Genomic DNA, 19,191 nt, shown 5'->3' on the forward strand with positions numbered 1-19,191 from the left:
ATGACATAACTTAGATGGTAATTCCTCACATATGGAGTTGATTTGTATTTTAACAAAATAGAGTCTTCTTCCTTGGGCATTTTTCTTTTGTAAAGGGGTCTTTACAATTTATAGTCAGAGTTACACAACAGAGAACAAATCCTTTGGCCCAATTCATTAATTCTAACCAAGCTGGCACTCGGGGCCAGTCCTGTTTGCTTCCATTTGGTCCTTATCCTTCTAAGCCCTCCCTATCCATAAATATGTCCACATTTCTTTTGAACATTGTGTGTTTGCTTTTTGAGTTTCCTCTCCTAGTTAATTCCAGATACAGCACTTGTCATTTAAATGTGAGTTAATTGAGGCCTTTTTTCAGTTTTTTATATTTATTTCAAACTAATAATGCTCCATCCAAATATCTAAAATACTGAAAAGGTTTGCCACAAGTGGAATATTAGTGGCAGAGCTTCATGAATCATACTATAAGCATTCAGAATATGGCAAGGTGGAATCAGTGTCAAATGGCAACAAAAATCACTTTGACGAGTATTTTCACAGATCAAACCATTGGGTGTCAGAAAAGCATTGGAAAGTTGATATTAAAGTTTAAGGCCTTTAATCTCATCTTGCTTATTGAAGCATTGTGCAGAATTACAGTTAAAAGGTTTTAAGTGTCTTCCAGATCAGAAAATGAAAGACAACAGTGACACACTTTTAAACAGATGACAAAAGATTTATCTTGTATGTGTTTTACACCGGCCAACTAACTTTGATGCTCTCCACGTGGAGCAGAGACAGAAAAGGTTCATTCCTTTAACCATTTCAAAAAGTCATTTGGAAGTTATTGCAAGGTACAGAGAATAAAAATCCTATTTATATATCTAATAATTTTTTTCAGGGTGATGTTTTTATGAGGTGCAGATGGAATTGAAAAATAAAAATTGGTGTATCTGTTGGATATCTAATATCCATGAATATATTTCAGCTAATGCAAGGTAAATTCAAAATATTACTTAGATCCCAATGAAATATTAAAGAAAAATAAAATTATTATAGTGTAGGAGTGCTTGCTATATAACATTAAAAAAGGAATCCTATTTTTAATTGCAAATAGATTCAATTTGACAAAGGTAAGTTTCTTTGGAACAACACATTCTTACCATATATCGAGATAACAATCACAGCATAGAAACAGGCCAACTTGGCCCTTCTAGTGTATGCTGAACACTTTTTACACCTAACCCCACTGACCTACACTCAACCTGTAACCCTCCATTCTTTTCTCGACCACCATATACACATCCAACTTCTGCTTAAATGCTAATATTGAGCCTGCCTCTGCCACTTCGTCTGGATGCTCATTCCATTAACCCACCACTCTCTGAGTAAAGAAGTTCCCCCTCATGTTTCCTCTAACCGTTTTCCCCCTAACCCTCCTCTCATTTGTAACTCCCCCATAAAAGAAAAATAGCCTATCCACATCAACTTTATTTATACCCCTAATAATTTTAAATACCTCAATTAAATCCCCTCTCAATCTTCTTCGCTCCAAGAATACAGGCCTAACTTATTTAACCTTTCTCTATAACTTAGACCCTGTAACCCCGGCAACATTCTAGTAAATTATCTCTGTGCTCTCTCCAATTAGTTGATATCTTTCCTATACATTGGTGACCAAAAATTGTACACAATACTCCAAATTTGGCCTCAACAATGCCTTGTACAATTTTAACATAATATTCCAGCTCCTATACTCAATGCTCTGATTTATAAAGGCTAACATACAATAAGCTTTCTTCACCATCCTATCCACATGTGACCACCTTCAGGGAAGTATGTATAATTTTTCCTAGATCCCTCTGTTCTATTGCACTCTTCAATGCCCTACCATTCACCATGTATGTCCTATTTTGATTAGCCTTACCAAAATGTAACACTTTGTACTTAGCTGCATTAAACTCCATCTGCCATCTTTCAGCCCACTCTTCTAACCAGCTTAAATCCCTCTGCAAGCTTTAAAACCCTTCTTCACTATCCACAGCTCCATCTATCTTGGTATCATCTGCATACTTACTAATCCAATTTACCACCCCATCATCCAGATCATTAATGTATATGACAAATAGTAATGGGCCCAATACTGAATCCTGAGGCACACCACTGGTCATTGGCTTTCATTAAGACAAACAGTTATCTACCACTGTCTGGCATCATTGTTGAATCCATTTTACTACTTTAATGTTAATACCTAAGTATTGAACAGTCCTAACTAACCTTCCCTGAGGAACCTTATCAAAGGCCTTACTAAAGTTCATATATACAACATCCACCATCTTATCCTCATCAGCTTACCTAGAAAACACCTAAAAAAGTTTAATAAGGTTTGTCAAACATGATTTTCACTTACAAATCCATGTTGACTGTTCCTAATCAAACCCTGCCTCTTCAAATATTTATATATAGCATCTCTAAGAATGCTTTCCATTAACTTACTCACCACTGACGTCAAACTTACAGGCCTATAATTACCAGATTTACTCTACCACCTTTTTAAGACAATGGAACTATGTGAACTACCCTCCAATCCTTCGGCCCCATTCCCATTACTAATAACAATATAAATAACACCACTAACCTCCCTCAAGGTCCTAGGGACCTGAAGACTTATCCACCTTTATTTTCCTTAAAAGCATCAGTACTTACTCTTCTTTAATCATCATCATTTCCATAACTTATTCAATTATTTCCCTTACTTCACACAGTTCAATATCCTTCTCCTTATTAAATACTGTCCACTCTCATTCTCTAGCAGAAGCAATTTTATCCCTCACTATCCTTTTGCTCCTAATATATCTGTAGAAACCCTTTGGATTTATTTTCACCTTACTTAACAAAACAACCTTGTATCTCCTCTTAGCCATTCTAATTACCCTTCTTCCTAACTGTAATCCAACTACCCTCCTCCTGACACTTAAGTTTAATATTATCCCTATAGCTACTATCTATTTTCCCGTTGGCCTCCCGAATGCTAAGCTCATGAAGCTCCAGCTCCAATTCTGTAACCTGTTCATTTAGGAGCTGAAGCTGGATGCACCTCTCGCATATTTTACAAAATAATTATATGTGGCTTTCCATGAAAATATGCAAATTTATAATAACATCTGCTGCTGGATACCATAAGGGAATTCTTCCTCCTTTTATATTCATGTTGTGATCAATAAAATGCAGGGAAAACACATTGTTAAATAATGTACTTGCTATTCGCAGTTTAATTTCTTTCACGTGAAAATTTTTATTCATAAACATTCAGCATTAATTAAACAAACTAACTCCCTCAAGTTAATTTATCAACCAGAAGATGAAAAGCAAATCAAAATATAGTTCCTTATCACCTTCTCCAACTCCGTCATCAGTTTATGACCATTCAAATATTTTTCTGCTAGTCTGTCAACCTTTATCTTTTATAAACCAAACATTAAATTTTCTCCAAAAACATCTTTAATTTTAAACCTTCATTCAGTGTATCAGCTTCCCACTAGTTTTAAGGTACATGCAGCAACATTTCCTTGCAACTCTTTGCACTGATGTTGGTTGCTCAACTTTTCAAATCTCAAGATCACATGCATTGTAATTCCTGCCTTTGTACCTCAAGTTCCCAAACTTTCTGCTTTCTTCAATTCCACCTTTGAAATTAATTTATTTGACTGAACATCTCCAAGAATTTTGAAATAATACCTTCTTAAAAAGTCCTAAATTGTTTCAAAATGACAATTTGTCAATGTTACTGTATATCTGGGTTCCTCATTTATGATAGCTTGACTTCGTAACACATTATTATCACTTACAGTGGTAAATCTACCAGCTGAGGCATAGCACAAAGACAGTATCCCTGTACAATGTAAAAAAAGGGGATAGCTGCATGAACCTGGTTTATTAGAAAGCACTATTTATATATATTTTTAACCTTTAAATGAATATTAACACTTCAATATTTTTTCCAAAGGTTAACAGATTAGGAAAGTTTTCCAATGTTTCTGCAAAGTCAAAAACATACAAAATATTTGAAAGCTTGATGGCTGATCAAGCCACTGCATATCATTTAAACAGTTGTCAAAGATTTATCCAACTGCTTTGCAGCTGTGGCATATTCTCATCTACCCACATGTTGCATGTGGATTGTGGAGGAACACATGGGCTGCCTTCTGGAATATCGTTGAGTGTCTTGTCTGAAACTTATTTGGAAGTGACATCATTTACCAATCATTAGTGCACACCTTCCTGATGGCTCATTTAAATGACTCAGTATCATCGGGAGAGTTTTTGAAAGTCCCTGTCTGTGAAGTGTGTACACATGTAGAAAAATGTAGAAGATAGGCAGCCATTGGTAATAGAGTCCAACCTGGGTCTGATATGAATGTCAATATTGTAGCGGGCTAAACAACGAACTGGCTCATGGAGGTCTGAGTCAGTAAGATCAAACAGCCCTGGAGTATTGGGCATGCTGTTAATTGTCAGAGATTATGTCATTTCTGGGCCGAGCAGCATGAAGGCTGTCGACAGTACGGATGCTTTAAAAAACGTGCATAAGAGTTGAGTCAGATAGTTGGTCTTAACTCAACTGCAACAACAGGTGAATTTAGTTTGTCTCTAAACAATATAGTTGTCTAGTACTGTTAGTATTGTTTGATATCTTCCCCAGTTTTTTCTCCCATGTGTTCAATAAAGTTATCTTTGATTGTAACATTTGTCCAGACTCGTCTTTCTGTGAACCATCCGAACCTGATACCTTCCCAAACACAACACCACATTATGCCATTTGTGCTGCAGCTGATGGTGTGAGTTCTCTGCCACTTCACACTGGAGAACTGCAATGGTAAGCCTAACGTTTCTTCAAGGTCAGTAGCTTCCACAGGCATCTCACATTTCTTCACAAATTCTGTACCAATGCATACTACAGAATTGAATTCTTATCTGTACCTGGATATCTAATGAAATTTAGACAGGAATTTTAGAAAGCTCCATTCCCGGAAAAAAAAACACATTTATCTGGTGTTGAAAAATAAATGAACACAAAGTGATATCTAGTTTTGTTCTGATTTCAATGTCTATGATTAAGATCAATGGTGGGATTAGAATTTTCATGATCGATTCATGATGCTGTATTTTTTATGTATACATCTCAGTTTCATCCAACTGCCAAAGATCAGAGCTCTGTAGGATTAAAATTTGTTTTGTCCATGAAAATTTGTCTGTGAAAATGTATTATGGCATTTATGTCAGATAACAACATTTCTGGCACTACCTATGCAGAGTAATGACCCAAAACACCATCAATTCCATTTACGTCCAGAGATTCTGCCAAACCATTGAGTTTGTCTTTGGTTCCCAGATTCCAGTATCTTCATTCTCTGCATCTCAACATTTCTAATGTTTGCATTGCACATCACATTAATTACTTGGGGGGAAAAAAAAGCAGATAGTTGGAGAATTGTATGCAGTTTTGGTCACCACATTACAGGAAAGGTGTGGAGGTTTATGGAGAGGATGCAAAAAAGGTTCACCAGGTTATTAGCTAGACTAGAGAAGTTATGTGTGAAAGATAGATTGGATAAATTGCATTGTTTTCTTTGGAGCATCGGAATCCTAAAAAGAAATCCATTCAAGTGATCTGATAAGGAGAGGCAGTAATAGAAAGATGGTCAGAATATTTTTTCTCAAGGTGGAAATGTCAAATATTGGAGGGTGTAGGTTTAATGTGCAAGTTCAAAGCAGATGTGTGGACATATTTTTTTAATATAGAGAGTGGAAGGGGTTTGGAATATGCCATCAGGGTAGGTGATGGAAACAAATATAATAACAACATTTATGAAGCATTTAGACAAGCACATGGATAAGGCAGGGAATGTGGAGATAAAGACTGTGTGCAGATAGGCAGAATTAGTTTTAAATGTCATCATGGTCAACATAGATATCATGGCTAAAGCTTATGTCCCTATGCTGTCCTGTTCAATGTTTTATATTAAAGTGAATTATGATGACAGGAGATTTTCTATTCTATGGTATCTTATTTTTCTGGATTTAAAAGTTTCAATTCACACTCTAGTCCATGGTGGTTCGTTTTTACTGTTCCCATTTCATTCAATATCTTTTTTTAATTTGAAATGTTATCAACCGTAACATGATGTTGTATAATATATCTATTGATTATTATAAAAGCCTGAAATTGATACAGACACGGGAAAAAAAAATTAAATTCATATGCTACTAGGCCTTTACTTCTATGGCATGAACTGATTCGTGCTGCGTAAATCACACCCTGTGTAACATTCCATTTCTGATAACATGTACGACAAAAATCACATTTTCCATAGGATCATTTATAATGTTCTTGCAACAGTTAGAATGCAGAAAAACTCAATGGTTTAAATTTCCTCTCAGATTTGAGTATTCAGCTAAATACATGTTGTGGCAAACCTCCCCTTTTTTTTTGTTTAAACCCCTTGATATAACCTGAATAATGGAGGATGGAATGCTAAAGAAGAAGAATTTTTCAAAGATAAGCCAATCAACTCAGGATTGTTGTCTATTTATAGAGGACAGCTATTGATCAAAAAGCCTCTCAAATCAAAGTCTGAACTCATTATTGTTATGCTAGTTCCAACTCTGCCAAAAATCTTGAGACTAAAGCTATCAACCAAAATAGGTAAATTATTTTCAAGCACTTTCTAAAAAACAAACCATTTGGCATGTTTGTCACAGGTGAAAAGATCTAAACACATAGGAATAAATTGAATGGTTCTTGGTACCAAAATAATGATAAGGATGAATAAGCACACAGGATATTGGCTTGCTGTCAAACAGCATTCTAAAATGTCCTTTTATTCCACCAAAGGAAAATATGAAATACGCATTAAATTCAAAAATTCTCAAACTGCAATTTAAAAATAACAAAAGTTGCAATTAAAACTTTTCACTCATTTCAAAATTATTCAGCTGGCACAAAATGAAAAGACCAAATTCTTTGCAATCAAATCAGCTTTCAAAGTTCAGGGGAAGATTCAAAGATGGTTTTGTTTAAGATGAGCTTCATTTGGCATTAATGTATATTAGGTGACAAAGTTGTCACCGCAGGCAGAATTAGGAAAATAAGCACCATTTTCGGGTGAAATTTTGTTCAAGTTATACTGAAAGTACTTCATGGTCTCAAATACCACCCAACTTGCCATAGTTTTATTAATTTTAATGTAATATTTTATTTCAGGGTAACCTAAATCTAAAATCATAGAAAATAGGTGTAGGAGTTGGCCATTTGGCCCCTCAAGCCTACACCGCCATTCAATATGATCATGGCAGATCAGTACCCAGTTCCTGCCTTCTCCGCATACACCTTGATCCCCTTAGCCACAAGGGCCAGTCTAACCTACTCTTGAATATTGACAAGGGCCTCAACTATTTCCTGTGGCAAAGAATTCCACAGATCCACCACCCTCTGAGAGAAGACATTTTTCCTCATCTCAGTACTAAAAAACTTCCCCCTTCTCCTTAAACTATGAGCCCTGGTTCTAGTTTTCTGTCTAATCCCTTAAGAATTTTATATGTTTCAATAAGTTCCTCCCTCACTCTTCTAAATTTCAGAGAATATAACCCTCGTGTACCCAAACTTTCTTCATGCGCAAGTCCTTCCATCCCTGCTATCATTCGTCATGTGCAAGGATGTCTTTCCTCAGATAAGGTCACCAAAACTGCACACAGTACTCCAGGTGTGCTCTCACCAAGGCCCTGTACAGCTGCAGCAGGATCTCCCTACTCCTGTACTCTAATCCTCTTGCTATGAACATACCATTCTGGGTACTGATCAGCCATGATTATATTGAATGGCGGTGTAGGCTTGAGGGGCCAAGTGGCTTACTCCTGTCAACATACCATTTGCTCTCTTCACTGCCTGCTGCACCTGCACCCCCACTTTCAATGACTGATGCACAGCAACACCCAAGTCTCACTGCATCTCCCCTTTTCCTAAAAAGATACCAGTTATATAATAGTCCTCTTTCTTGTTCTTACCTCCAAAGTGGATAACCTCGCATTTATCCACATTATATTGCATCTGCCACGCCTTGGCCTACTCGCCTAGCTTGTCCAAATCACTCTGCACCCTCTTAGCATCCTCAACACAGTCAACCCTGCTACCCAATTTCATGTCATCTGCAAATATTGAGATATTGCTATCTATTCCCGCATCTAAGTCATTGATATATATTGTAAGCAACTGTGGCCCCAGCACAGAGCCTTGCAGTACCCCACTAGTCACTGACTGCCATTCCAAAAATAACCCATTTATGCCTACTCTTTGCTTCCTGTCCATCAACCAATTCTCTATCCACCTTAATACCATATCTCCTATACTATGCTTTTTAAGTTTGTACACTAGTCTTCTGTGTGGAACTTTATCAAATGCCTTACTAAAGTCCAGATATACTACATCCACTGATTCCCCCCTATCCACTACTGGTTACATCCTCCAAAAACTCTATCATGTTCATCAGTCATGATTTTCCCTTCACAAAACCATGCTGACTCTGTCCGATGATACCACTACTCTCAAATGTACTGCAATTGCATCTTTAATAACTGATTCTAGCACCTTCCCTATGACCAATGTCAGACTAACTGGTCTGTAGTTTCCCAGTTTCTCTCTCCCTCCCTTCTTAAAAAGTGGGGTTATCTTGGCCACCCTCCAATCCTCAGGAACTAATCCAGTATATAAGGTTTGAAAAATTATCACTAATATATCCACTATTTCCTGGGCTAATTCCCTCAGCATTCTTGGATGCAGACCATCCGGCCCTGGGGACTTATCCGCCTTTAATCCCTGCTATTTAACTAATACAACCTCTCAACTTACAATTATTTCCTTTATACCCTCCCTCACATTAGGTCCCCTATCCTCAACAATTTCCTGAAGATGAGTTATGTCCTCCTTGGAGAAGACAGAACTAGTCATTCAGTCTGCCATACCTTTATTCCCCATGATCAACTCACCCATTTCTGTCCGCAACAGACCCACATTTGTCTTAACCTACCTCTTTCTCTTAACGTATTTAAACTGCTTTTTAAAAAATTACTACTTTCATTGGAGTGTACTCATCATTTCCTTGTGAATTAATATGTTAAATATTTGAACCATGCCTACAGCTTAAGAGTAGTAGTGCGATATGAAGACTTCCCTTCAATTAACAAAAACCATCATCCCCATTTTCACAGTTGGCTATGTGCTAGCTTAAAGGTAGGGCCAGCTTTAAGCAAAATGACTTTAAATGAATGGTGAAAATTACTGGATTTAGCACCTTACATAACAAGCTGACCTTTCCGCAGGCAGTTGTGCTGATTAAGCAACTTTGATTCAAGTTACGCAGATGATACTAGTGGGTATTCTAGAGCCAGGTGTTTTGTAGAGGCACAAGCAATTAGAGAACAGGAAAACAGCCATCAGAATGCTCATATGAACTGTTCCATGGAGAGAAACTAAAGTAAAATCCAACAACATTAGTTTCCCATGATAGCAGTGCAAGGGAGTTAATGCTGCCCAACTGAGGCAAGCTGCAGACAGAGACACAAATACAGTGCATGCAATTAAATAGCACAAGAATAACTTGGGTGATACAAAGTTCTGTTGGATCAGTAATCACAATGTTAGTTTTTCAAGCATTCGAGTACAATTCCACAACATCATTAATGGCTTCTATCAATCTGACCTGAACAAACAAATTTATAATGAGGTTTAAACTAAAAACACAAAGCTGGAGAAACTCAGCAGGCAAACAGTGTCTTTTATATAGCAAAGATAAAACTATATAACAGACGTTTCAGGCCTGAGGCCTTCGTCAAGGTATAGAAAAATGATAGCTGTCTGCAACTGCATTTGATCAAAAATCTGAGAAAATATTTGCTTACATCAACTGTTCAAACAGAAAGCACAAAGTAATAGTCTACCAAATTCTCTATCCTTAATTAATTATCAAGTTTATTTTCTTTGAACACATCAAGAAATTTTCAGATTCAGAAGGAATAGGCATTAAGTTTATAAACTTTAAACTGGACATTAAAGCATCTACTGATGTTTCCTTCATAAAACGTGTAAAATAATATTTAAGAAATATGCAACTTAAAAATACAAATCCATATTAAAAGGATAAATAGAATAAACCTTTCCCCAAGAAGTAAATTTTCTTTCAGTTTACATCCTATTTTACCTCATATTTCCTTGGTCTTAAAAGTTTAAACTCATTGTTGGGGATGGATAGCTTCTTTTTTAAAAAAAAATCATCCTGTAACTATCGAGGCAACAGCATCAGGTTCTACTGTGACAAATTCAGCAATAACACTCCATTCCAGAATGATACTCTTGGCTGTTCATCTCTGTGCATAGAATTGCCAATTAATAGCAAATCACAGCAGACATGGCTATTCGGTTATTGGATGGCTATTCCTAGAAAGTAGCTGGAGCTTAGTTTAACCAGTGCTTAATTTCAGTTCTGTATTTAACATAATGCTTAATTTAGTACAATACCAAAAGTTTTAAGTTACAATTGTGGAAGAAAGTGAACCTGATTTTTTTTTTAAATCCAGACATCATACAGCTATCTTTATCTACTTTTGGAGAGTAAAATAAGGTTTGTGCTGTACAAGATAAGCATTATTAGTTTACCCAAAAGAAATGCATTTAATAATGACACAATGCAACAAAACAATCCAGCATCTTTTGAAATTAATCCATTCACTGAGTCAATTTGCATTTAATTACTGCAAAAATGACCAATACCAGTTGACCATAATTGTAATTGCAATTAGTATGAGTATTGGTTAAAGTTCACTATTAGTAAAATAGATCCATTTACAGGCAAAAGTGACGCATATTCAATGTACTATTCACCCAGGTAGGCCTTATAAAACCCATCATTCAATAAGCTCATAGTAAGTGAGAATTTATATTTGACAAGTAATCAACCTACTCAACATTCACAACTTTTAAAGTGTTTTGCTCAATATTTTTTGCATGCATATTTGTACATACTAGTGATGTTATTTTGCAGTGTAGCATGCACTTATACAGAGGAGACATTATGTCATAGGAATATGAAAAATGGTTTGTGCAATATAGATTTAGTTTCACTTCATTTATTTCATATTTAGCATTTTAAAATATTTTAATATTACAATTTTAGTCCAACAGATTATTGTCACAATTGATTTCAATGTAGCTATGTTGATTTCGTAACCATAATTCAGCATGTGACGAAGATATTGAAACAGATTAGATGTGTCACAAAATCTTACCTGCCAAATAATGTCTTCATATTTGAAAGAAATTGATTTCTTATTAGTGTTATCAATATTTGTGGAGAATCAATAATGTCATACAACTTCTCTGCATTTGTCAAGCTACAAACAATTCATGCTGACATACTAAAACCTAATTCTCACAAATAGTTCATGTACATTCTTGTAAAGGTTGATAACTGTCTTCAGTTGTGTTATTTATAGAGTGAATCAATAGTATATATAAAAATACAAATTGTGAGCACTTTAGTTTCCCAATAACTTTGAATGCATAGATTCAATATGTAAAGAAAATAATTTAGAAATGGGAAAATTATTTGGCTTGAACTTGTTAAAACATCAGGTGATGTGAGCAATTAATCCATGTTAATCCTGAGTTTTGTTGTGAAATGTATCAATGAATCACCAATAAAAGTGGTGTGAGTTGAGCTCCTTTGTGTGGCATGCTGTTGCTCATGTCAGACATTCACAATGTCACACAGCCTCAAAGTAAGCATCAAATATATTTAGTTGCTTGCAGTAAGATTTTTTTGGTAGTTATAGCTGGGTTTAGTGAACTGGCACATTTGGTTTGAGGTTCCTCGACCTGAATACCATTCTTTGAGTTCTAATATTGCACAGAAATTAAGATTAAAGAAACATCTGCAGACTTTCTTGAAGAATTAGAGCATTTCCACTAGAACAACTCATATTCTTCATTCCCAAACACTGCAGTATAAATCCAACATAGTAAGACCTTGATTTGAATTTGATACCATTGTTAACAATATAATCCAATTTCAAACAAAAGCACAAAAACAAATCCTGTCTGGATTTTGTTGAGCAAAGCAAACTATTTTCAATTTGCATTTAATTACTTACAATATGAAGCTGTAGGTAGTCTCCAAGGCCAGCAGAGCTGTCTACACGCACCAAAATGGCATCTTTTACATGCGTGTCAAAGCCCACAGCTAGTCTGTCTGCTCTGGTGCTTGGTCTGTCATTAGGGGGCCATGTGTAAATGATTAGTCCACCACCACGACTAAAAATATATGTTGTGCCAGCTGTAGAAACAAAATGGAAATTTCAAACTTTATCTTTTGAATACACAGCACAGGTAGATGAGAGTCTATGACATAATTAACATATCATATCATTAACATATCACATATATTAAATATAACATAAAATGCTTGGAAATCTCAGCCAGAAATGTGGGATCTGAGGAGAAATTTCTGTATTTCCAGTGCGTGGAAGACTTTGTTTTTGAGCACCTGTTAAATTCTGCATAAACACATCTGAATTCAATATATATTTTACATTTATACATGATTCAAATTGTCACAGTATATAATCTGCACTTTACTGATTAGCTCAATGGCAAAATATTGCCAAAGAAGCTTTAGCAAGGCAAGTTCTTTAACCAACTTTTCATCACATCCCTGTCAGTTGTACAATATTTAATGCATATTGTATTGAAAATAAATCAAAGTTAGTAAAAAGATTCACTGACGGTTCTCACTAAAATATTTGCAGTTATGAAATGATGAGCTGCCACTTGCTGGCATTTAACCCACAGTCATCCATCTATTGCATTTAGGAAAACCAAGAAAGAATGGCAATTGGACAAGAGCTGGGTGGCATTGAGAATCCAAAGAAATAGCTCCTGAAGAGGGCAGCGCTGGGGTTTACTTAATTGGTGCTGTTTATTTTTGAAGGGTAGGAGAAGGCAACATTGGGGTTGAGAGATCCTGGAAATTTGTGCAGGATATCCTGCATCTTCCCGTGCTTAAAACACCATGATATAATACAAAGGTAAAACTTCTGAAACTTGTCATCCCCTCTTCTGACCAATCTGCAACTCTTTAATTCTGCTGATAGGATTGCCCCTGAAGTGCCAGTTGTTGAAGTTGACAAAGACAATGTGGTCAAACAATAATCATGGCTTTTATTAGCAGAAACTCATGGTACAATAATGAAAGACAATAGATGTATATACAGTTATATCCAAGGGGAGTGTCCTTAACAGTAGAGATAATGCACAACCAATGTTAAGTACAGCAAGGCTCACCAGAGGGGAGACAGGTAGCTTGGCAGACATTCACCACACTCTATCCCCGGCAGAAGAAGGGTTAAAATCAAAAGGACAGCTGTCAGGAAAGACTGAAGTGAGCGATACATGGATACCATGTTTGGCATTGAGAATACTCTAACAGCCAAAATATGCCAGTATCTAGCAAGCAATTGAAATATAATGAGATGTTTTATGAATATGTCAGCCTATCAGGTTGTTTACGAATTCTGGTGCTTCTTCTCAAAACAGGTGGCTCCTTTGCAACCTTGGAACCTGGTACAGGTCCTGGGTCTGTAGTGTAGGAAGGACTGACTTCCAGAACCCACTCCAGAATCGCCAGCATGAGGGAGTGGAGCCTCAGCATGGCCATCTGAAAGCTTACTAGGGGTCACAGGCTGGGGTTGGGTGGGGTGAGTCCAACCTCTCAGGCTGACTCTGAGTAGAGGTGCGAGGAAGGGGCGAACTAGACGAGGCCAGATCTCTTAGGGGTACAGTGTCAGTACTCCCGTCTGGGAATTTAACATGAGCGTAGTTGGGGTTAGTATGCAGTAGCTGAACTGGTTGGACTAGGGGGTCTGTTTACCCGCCCGAGCGTGGCTCTTCAACAGGACGGTTCCAGGCTCAGATAAACAGGCAGGCCAGTCCACCACAGTTCCTGATTTCCTAGGAAAGGCAAACATACGTTCATGAGGTGTTTGATTTGTTGCAGTACACAATAAAGACCGAGTGGAATGTAGTCCCTCAGGCAGCACCTCCTGCCACCGGGTAACAGGGTAACCATGTGATTTTAAAGCAAGATTAACAGTCTTCCAGACTATAGCATTAGCCCTTTCAACCTGCCCATTGCCCTGCAGGTTGTAGCTCGTGGAACAGCTGGTGGCAATCTCCTTTCATAGCAGGGCACGCCGCAGTTCAGCGCTCATGAATGCTGAGCCTCTATCGGTAGGAATGTAATTAGGAAAACCAAAAATGCTGAAAATTCTGTCAAGTGACTTAATGACAGATGCTGACGAGGCATCAGGGCAGGGTATCGCAAAGAGAAACATGGAATATTCGTCAATTACAGTAAGGAAATATACATTTTTGTTGCTGGAAGGTAACGGCCCTTTAAAATCTAAGTTCGGGTTGCCTTGATGAGAATGGCCTCTAGAGCTTTGAAGTATTGCTGTTTGCATTCTGCGCAAACAGGACAGCTTTTAGTCAGTTTCCTGACTTCTTCCAGAGAGTAAGGAAGGTTGTTAGCTCTTATGTAGTGGAAAAATCTCGTGACTCCTGGATGGCACAGTCTGCTATGGATCTCTTTTTGATCCTCCAGCTGAGCACCAGCAGCAGATTGTGACAATGTGTCAGAGGGATCATTTAACCTGCCCGGTCTGTACTTGATCTCATACAGAGATAATTATATAATCTCATAATTATGAGACTTCTATTTGCCAGTGTGCCATCTTATTGTTCTTGATTTTATTTTTGTGTTTAGTACTGAACATGTAGGCTACAGATTTCTGATCAGTGACAAAAGTACATTTTCTGCCGGCTAGAGAATGTCTCCAGTAGTGAACAACTTCAATAGTAGCCTGGGCTTTTTTTTCAATGGCAGGATGTTTACGTTCAGGTCCGCATAACGTGCGGGAGAAGAATGCCACAGGACTGCCCTTTTGATTAAGGGTTCCTGCCAAGATACAATCTGAGGCATCAGTTTTCACTTGGAATGGGACATCCTCGTCAATGGACGAGTGTGCAGCTTTGGCAATATCAGCTTTAATTCTCTTGAAAGCCTTCAAGGCATTGGAGAGAGAGGAAAAGATTTAGTGTCAAACAGAGGGCGTACCTTTGTGACGTAGTCCCAAACCCATTTGCAGTAGTAGGAAAAGAATCCCATACATCTTTCAAGGGCTTTTGCTGAGTTTGGGGGTGGTAACTTCTTAAGGGGAACCATTCTTTCCGGGTCGGGGCAGATTTCACTCTTGCAGACAATGTAGCCCAGAATGGGTAGCTCTGTCACGTTGAACACACATTTGCCCTCGTTAAATGAGAGGTTGAGTTCTTTAGCTGTTGATAAAACTTTCTTTAAGTTGTTGTCGTGCTCAGCCTGTGTTTTCCCACAGAGAGTGACATTATACTTGGTACAATAATGAAAGACAATAAATTCATTTCCAGTTATATCCAAGGGGAGTCTCCTTAACAGTAGAGATAATGCACAGCCAATGTTAGTACAGCAAAGCTCGCCAGAGGGGAGACAGGCAGCTTGGCAGACATTCACCACAGCCCCCCTCATGGGTTTCCTGAATATAACAGTTCCAGAATACAACATACTTGTTCTGTGGCCTTTATATCATCAGATATAAACTTACAGATATAAATTCAGCCTCCACTGCCTACCCATTGAATACCAGTCCAACATGGTGGTTAGCGAAGGTGAAATGTTAGCATGCAAGAATAGTGTGCCTCCAGATCAAAAACTGAATCTAGATAATTTTAATTCCAGTTGTCTATTCATTCCATTAAACAAAGCATAGATCACATAACTTTACATGTAGGTTTCATTTCAAAGTGTACACTATCTTCATTTAGAGTGGATTGATTTTGTGCCTGTGTCAATAATTTTCTCTTTCAAATACTTTTTTTTCATCTTAGATAAGGAACATTGAAGAAATTGATATGTAGATAAAGCATTTGTGGCCCGAAATGTGAAGTTAATGAAACATTAAACACAAGTTTTATCAGGTAAACTTCTGAGTGTCTTTTATTCTCCCGTTTCCTTTGTTCTCTTGCTTGTGCACTTATCTCTCTCTCATACCACGTGTATTCTGCAAATGTCTCTGAAATGAATTGTGGACCATTGTCAGAGTATAATGTAACAGGTAATCCATATCTTGTGAATATCTCTGCTAATGCTTGTATTGTTTTTTCAGTGGTTGTGGACTTCAACACCATGTACTCATAGTATCTGCTGTAGTAATCTATCAGTACCATAATTGATTCACCCGTCGGTAAAGGTCCAAGAAAATCAACAGCTACGTCGATCCATGGATATGATCTTCGGTATCAATCTTTGTGGTATCACCAATCTGCAACCTCTTAATACACACTGTCCGATGCAACAAAGTTCATCTCTAATGGGAATGTAAGCCTTGTGAGTACACTTGTGCCATTGTCCACTCTGTATGCATTCTCTTACTTCCATGAGTTCTGGATCACGTTCGGATTCTCTCTCGACCTCCTTCGTAGTCACAGCTTTCGGTGTCGCCTGAATAGCTACGAAGCGTACAAAGCTCTCTGTTTCTGTTCTCAATTCTGACTTGGATTGTGGACCACCATCCTTCACCAATCTGGACAGCGGATCTGCAATGTTTGCTTTCCCTGCAATGTGGATTACTTTATATTTGTAGGGTTGTAGTCTGAGTACCCATCTCTCTATTCTGGCACATGGTTTGGATCTAGGTGCATAGATCACCTCTAATGGCTTATGATCTGTGATGAGTTCAAATTCAATGCCGTATAAATATGCATGGAACCTCTCACAGGCCCATACAAGTCCGAGTGCTTCTTTCTCTGTCTGAGAGTATCTTCTTTCCACATCTGATAACGATCTGCTGGCATAGGCAATGATTCTTGGTCCTCCATCTTGCATCTTGACCAACACAGTTCCTAAACCAACCGGGCTGGCATCCGCTATGACTTTGGTTGATGCCGCCGGATCGTAATATCCAAGAGTATTTGCATCTGTCAGGCTTTGCTTCAGCGCTGTGAACGCTTTCTTCTGCTCAGATTCAAAATGAAATGGTACACCTTTCCTGGTTAGTTTCCTTAGTGGTTCTGCCACTGTAGCAAAATTAGGAATGAACTTTGCAAAAAAATTGACCAATCCCAGGAAACTCCTCACCTCTGTTGCATTCTGAGGTGCACGTGCCTCTTCAATAGCTTTCACCTTGGCCTCTGCAGGGTTTAGTCCTTCCCGTGTAAGTCTGTGTCCCATGAAGTCCATTTCTGACACACCGAACAGGCACTTGTTTCCATTCACGGTAAGGCCTGCCTCCTGTAGCCTAGATAGTACACGCCTCAACCGTTTGTCATGCTCTTCCTTCGTTGGTGCATGGACTATGATGTCGTCAGAAATGTTAGCAACTCCAGGAATGCCTTGAATCACTCGATGGATTTCATACTGGTAGATCTCCGAAGCTGCATTAATTCCAAATGATAGTCTCTTGTAATGATACAATCCACAGTGAGTCACAAATGTTGTCACATCTCGGGAACCTGGATCCAGCTCTAATTGATGATAGCCCCATTTCAGATCAATTTTTGAGAATATCTTACTGGTAGTTAGTTCTTGAAGTATTTCCTCCACTGTTGGTATAGGATGTCGTTCTCTAATTATAGCTTCATTGGCCATTCTCATGTCAACACATAGTCTTATGTCACCCTTTGGTTTGGGCATAATCACTATTGGGCTGACCCATTTTGTCGAATGTTCCACCGGTTCTATAAATTCTTTAATTTTGGCTTCGACTTTCCCACGAAGTCCAAACGGAGTTCGGCACATTGGTTGTGCCTTGGGTTTGACCGTTTCATCTACTGCTAGCTTCAATTGTCGACCTTTCAGCTTTTCTACTCCTTGGAAGACTGCAGGGAATTTTTGCTTCATATCCTCGTATGACTGAATTGAATTGACACAAGCTCCAATATGAAGTATTGCCAGGTCTTGCGCTGTGCTTCTACTCAGCAATGGTTCTCCTCTCTCTTCTATGACCATAAACTCTGCTTCGGTGTACTTATCTCCAGCTTCAACAGTTGCAGCAAAACATCCAATGGTCTGCAATGGCTTGGTTGCTGTGTATGGATACAGTTTCTTGGAACACTTCTTTGAGGTACAGATGATCTTTTTCCTTTTCAACTTCTCCCATAAATGTCGATCAATTACATTACTGTCACTGCCTGAGTCTACAATGACCTGCACTGTCACTCCACCAATGATCACTGGGACCTTCTCATGATGTACATCATTCAACGTAAATTGGTAACAACTCTGTTCCTCCTGGGTATCATCATCGTCACCGTCTATCTGGCGAATGGTATCTTTCTTTCCAGGATACTTTCCTTTCCCCCAGGCTTTGCCTTTGGAAGTTGTACTCTTCCTCTTCTGGTCTGCATTGGACTTGCTTTTGCACTTCTTTGCAAAGTGGTCCTTACCTCCACACTTTCTGCAAACTTTGCCTTTGGCCGGGCAATATGGGTCTTTTCCAAAGTGACCTCGGTTTCCACATCTATAACACTCCACGTCATGTGTCGGCGTATATCTTGGCTGATTATGGCGATGTGAGAGTCTCTTAATTTGCTGGCTTGAGTTGTCTTTCAGGGTCATGGTATGAAATTGCCCTTCAACAGCCTCTAATGCAGCAGCAATGGCTAAAGCATCAGTGAGTTCCAACTCACTCCCTCTTTCCAGTTGACGTCTTCTGAGTTTATCTGATCTGCAGTGCTGTACGACTTGATCCAGTAATTGGTTGTCCAAATCAGATGGCATGTAATTGCATCCAACAGCTAGCTGGCGTAGTCTCGTCACGTACTGAGCAATTGTCTGGCCATCTTCTTGTCTCGTTCTCCGAAACAAATGGCGTTGAAATGTAGCATTCGGTGTCATTACATAGTGTGCATTTAATGCATCTACCGCTTTCCGGTACTCATCTTTTCTTCCAGTATTTAAAAGTGTCTTAAATCTTTCCCAAACTGAGGGTCCTGCAGTGAAAAGAAGTAACACCCTTCTCTGCGCTTTTTGTTCAACTGTACCGGTATCTAGAAATAGGCCACGACTGTCGGCGTAG

At 38.3% G+C, this 19,191-nt stretch overlaps 1 protein-coding gene across 17 annotated transcripts in view; it reads right to left on the reverse strand.

Annotated features, from left to right (window-relative positions):
• Positions 1 to 19,191, reverse strand: part of nrxn1a (neurexin 1a) — a 1,705,359-nt gene that overhangs the window by 388,174 nt on the left and 1,297,994 nt on the right. For all 17 annotated transcript variants that reach the window (XM_069931396.1, XM_069931400.1, XM_069931399.1 and 14 more), the window contains one exon: positions 12,178 to 12,359. In XM_069931396.1, coding sequence (XP_069787497.1) covers positions 12,178 to 12,359 — 182 coding nt within the window. The remainder of the gene's footprint in view (positions 1 to 12,177; positions 12,360 to 19,191) is intronic.

Source organism: Narcine bancroftii, chromosome 4 (assembly GCF_036971445.1).
Source record: "Narcine bancroftii isolate sNarBan1 chromosome 4, sNarBan1.hap1, whole genome shotgun sequence".
NCBI classification, from domain to species: domain Eukaryota; kingdom Metazoa; phylum Chordata; class Chondrichthyes; order Torpediniformes; family Narcinidae; genus Narcine; species Narcine bancroftii.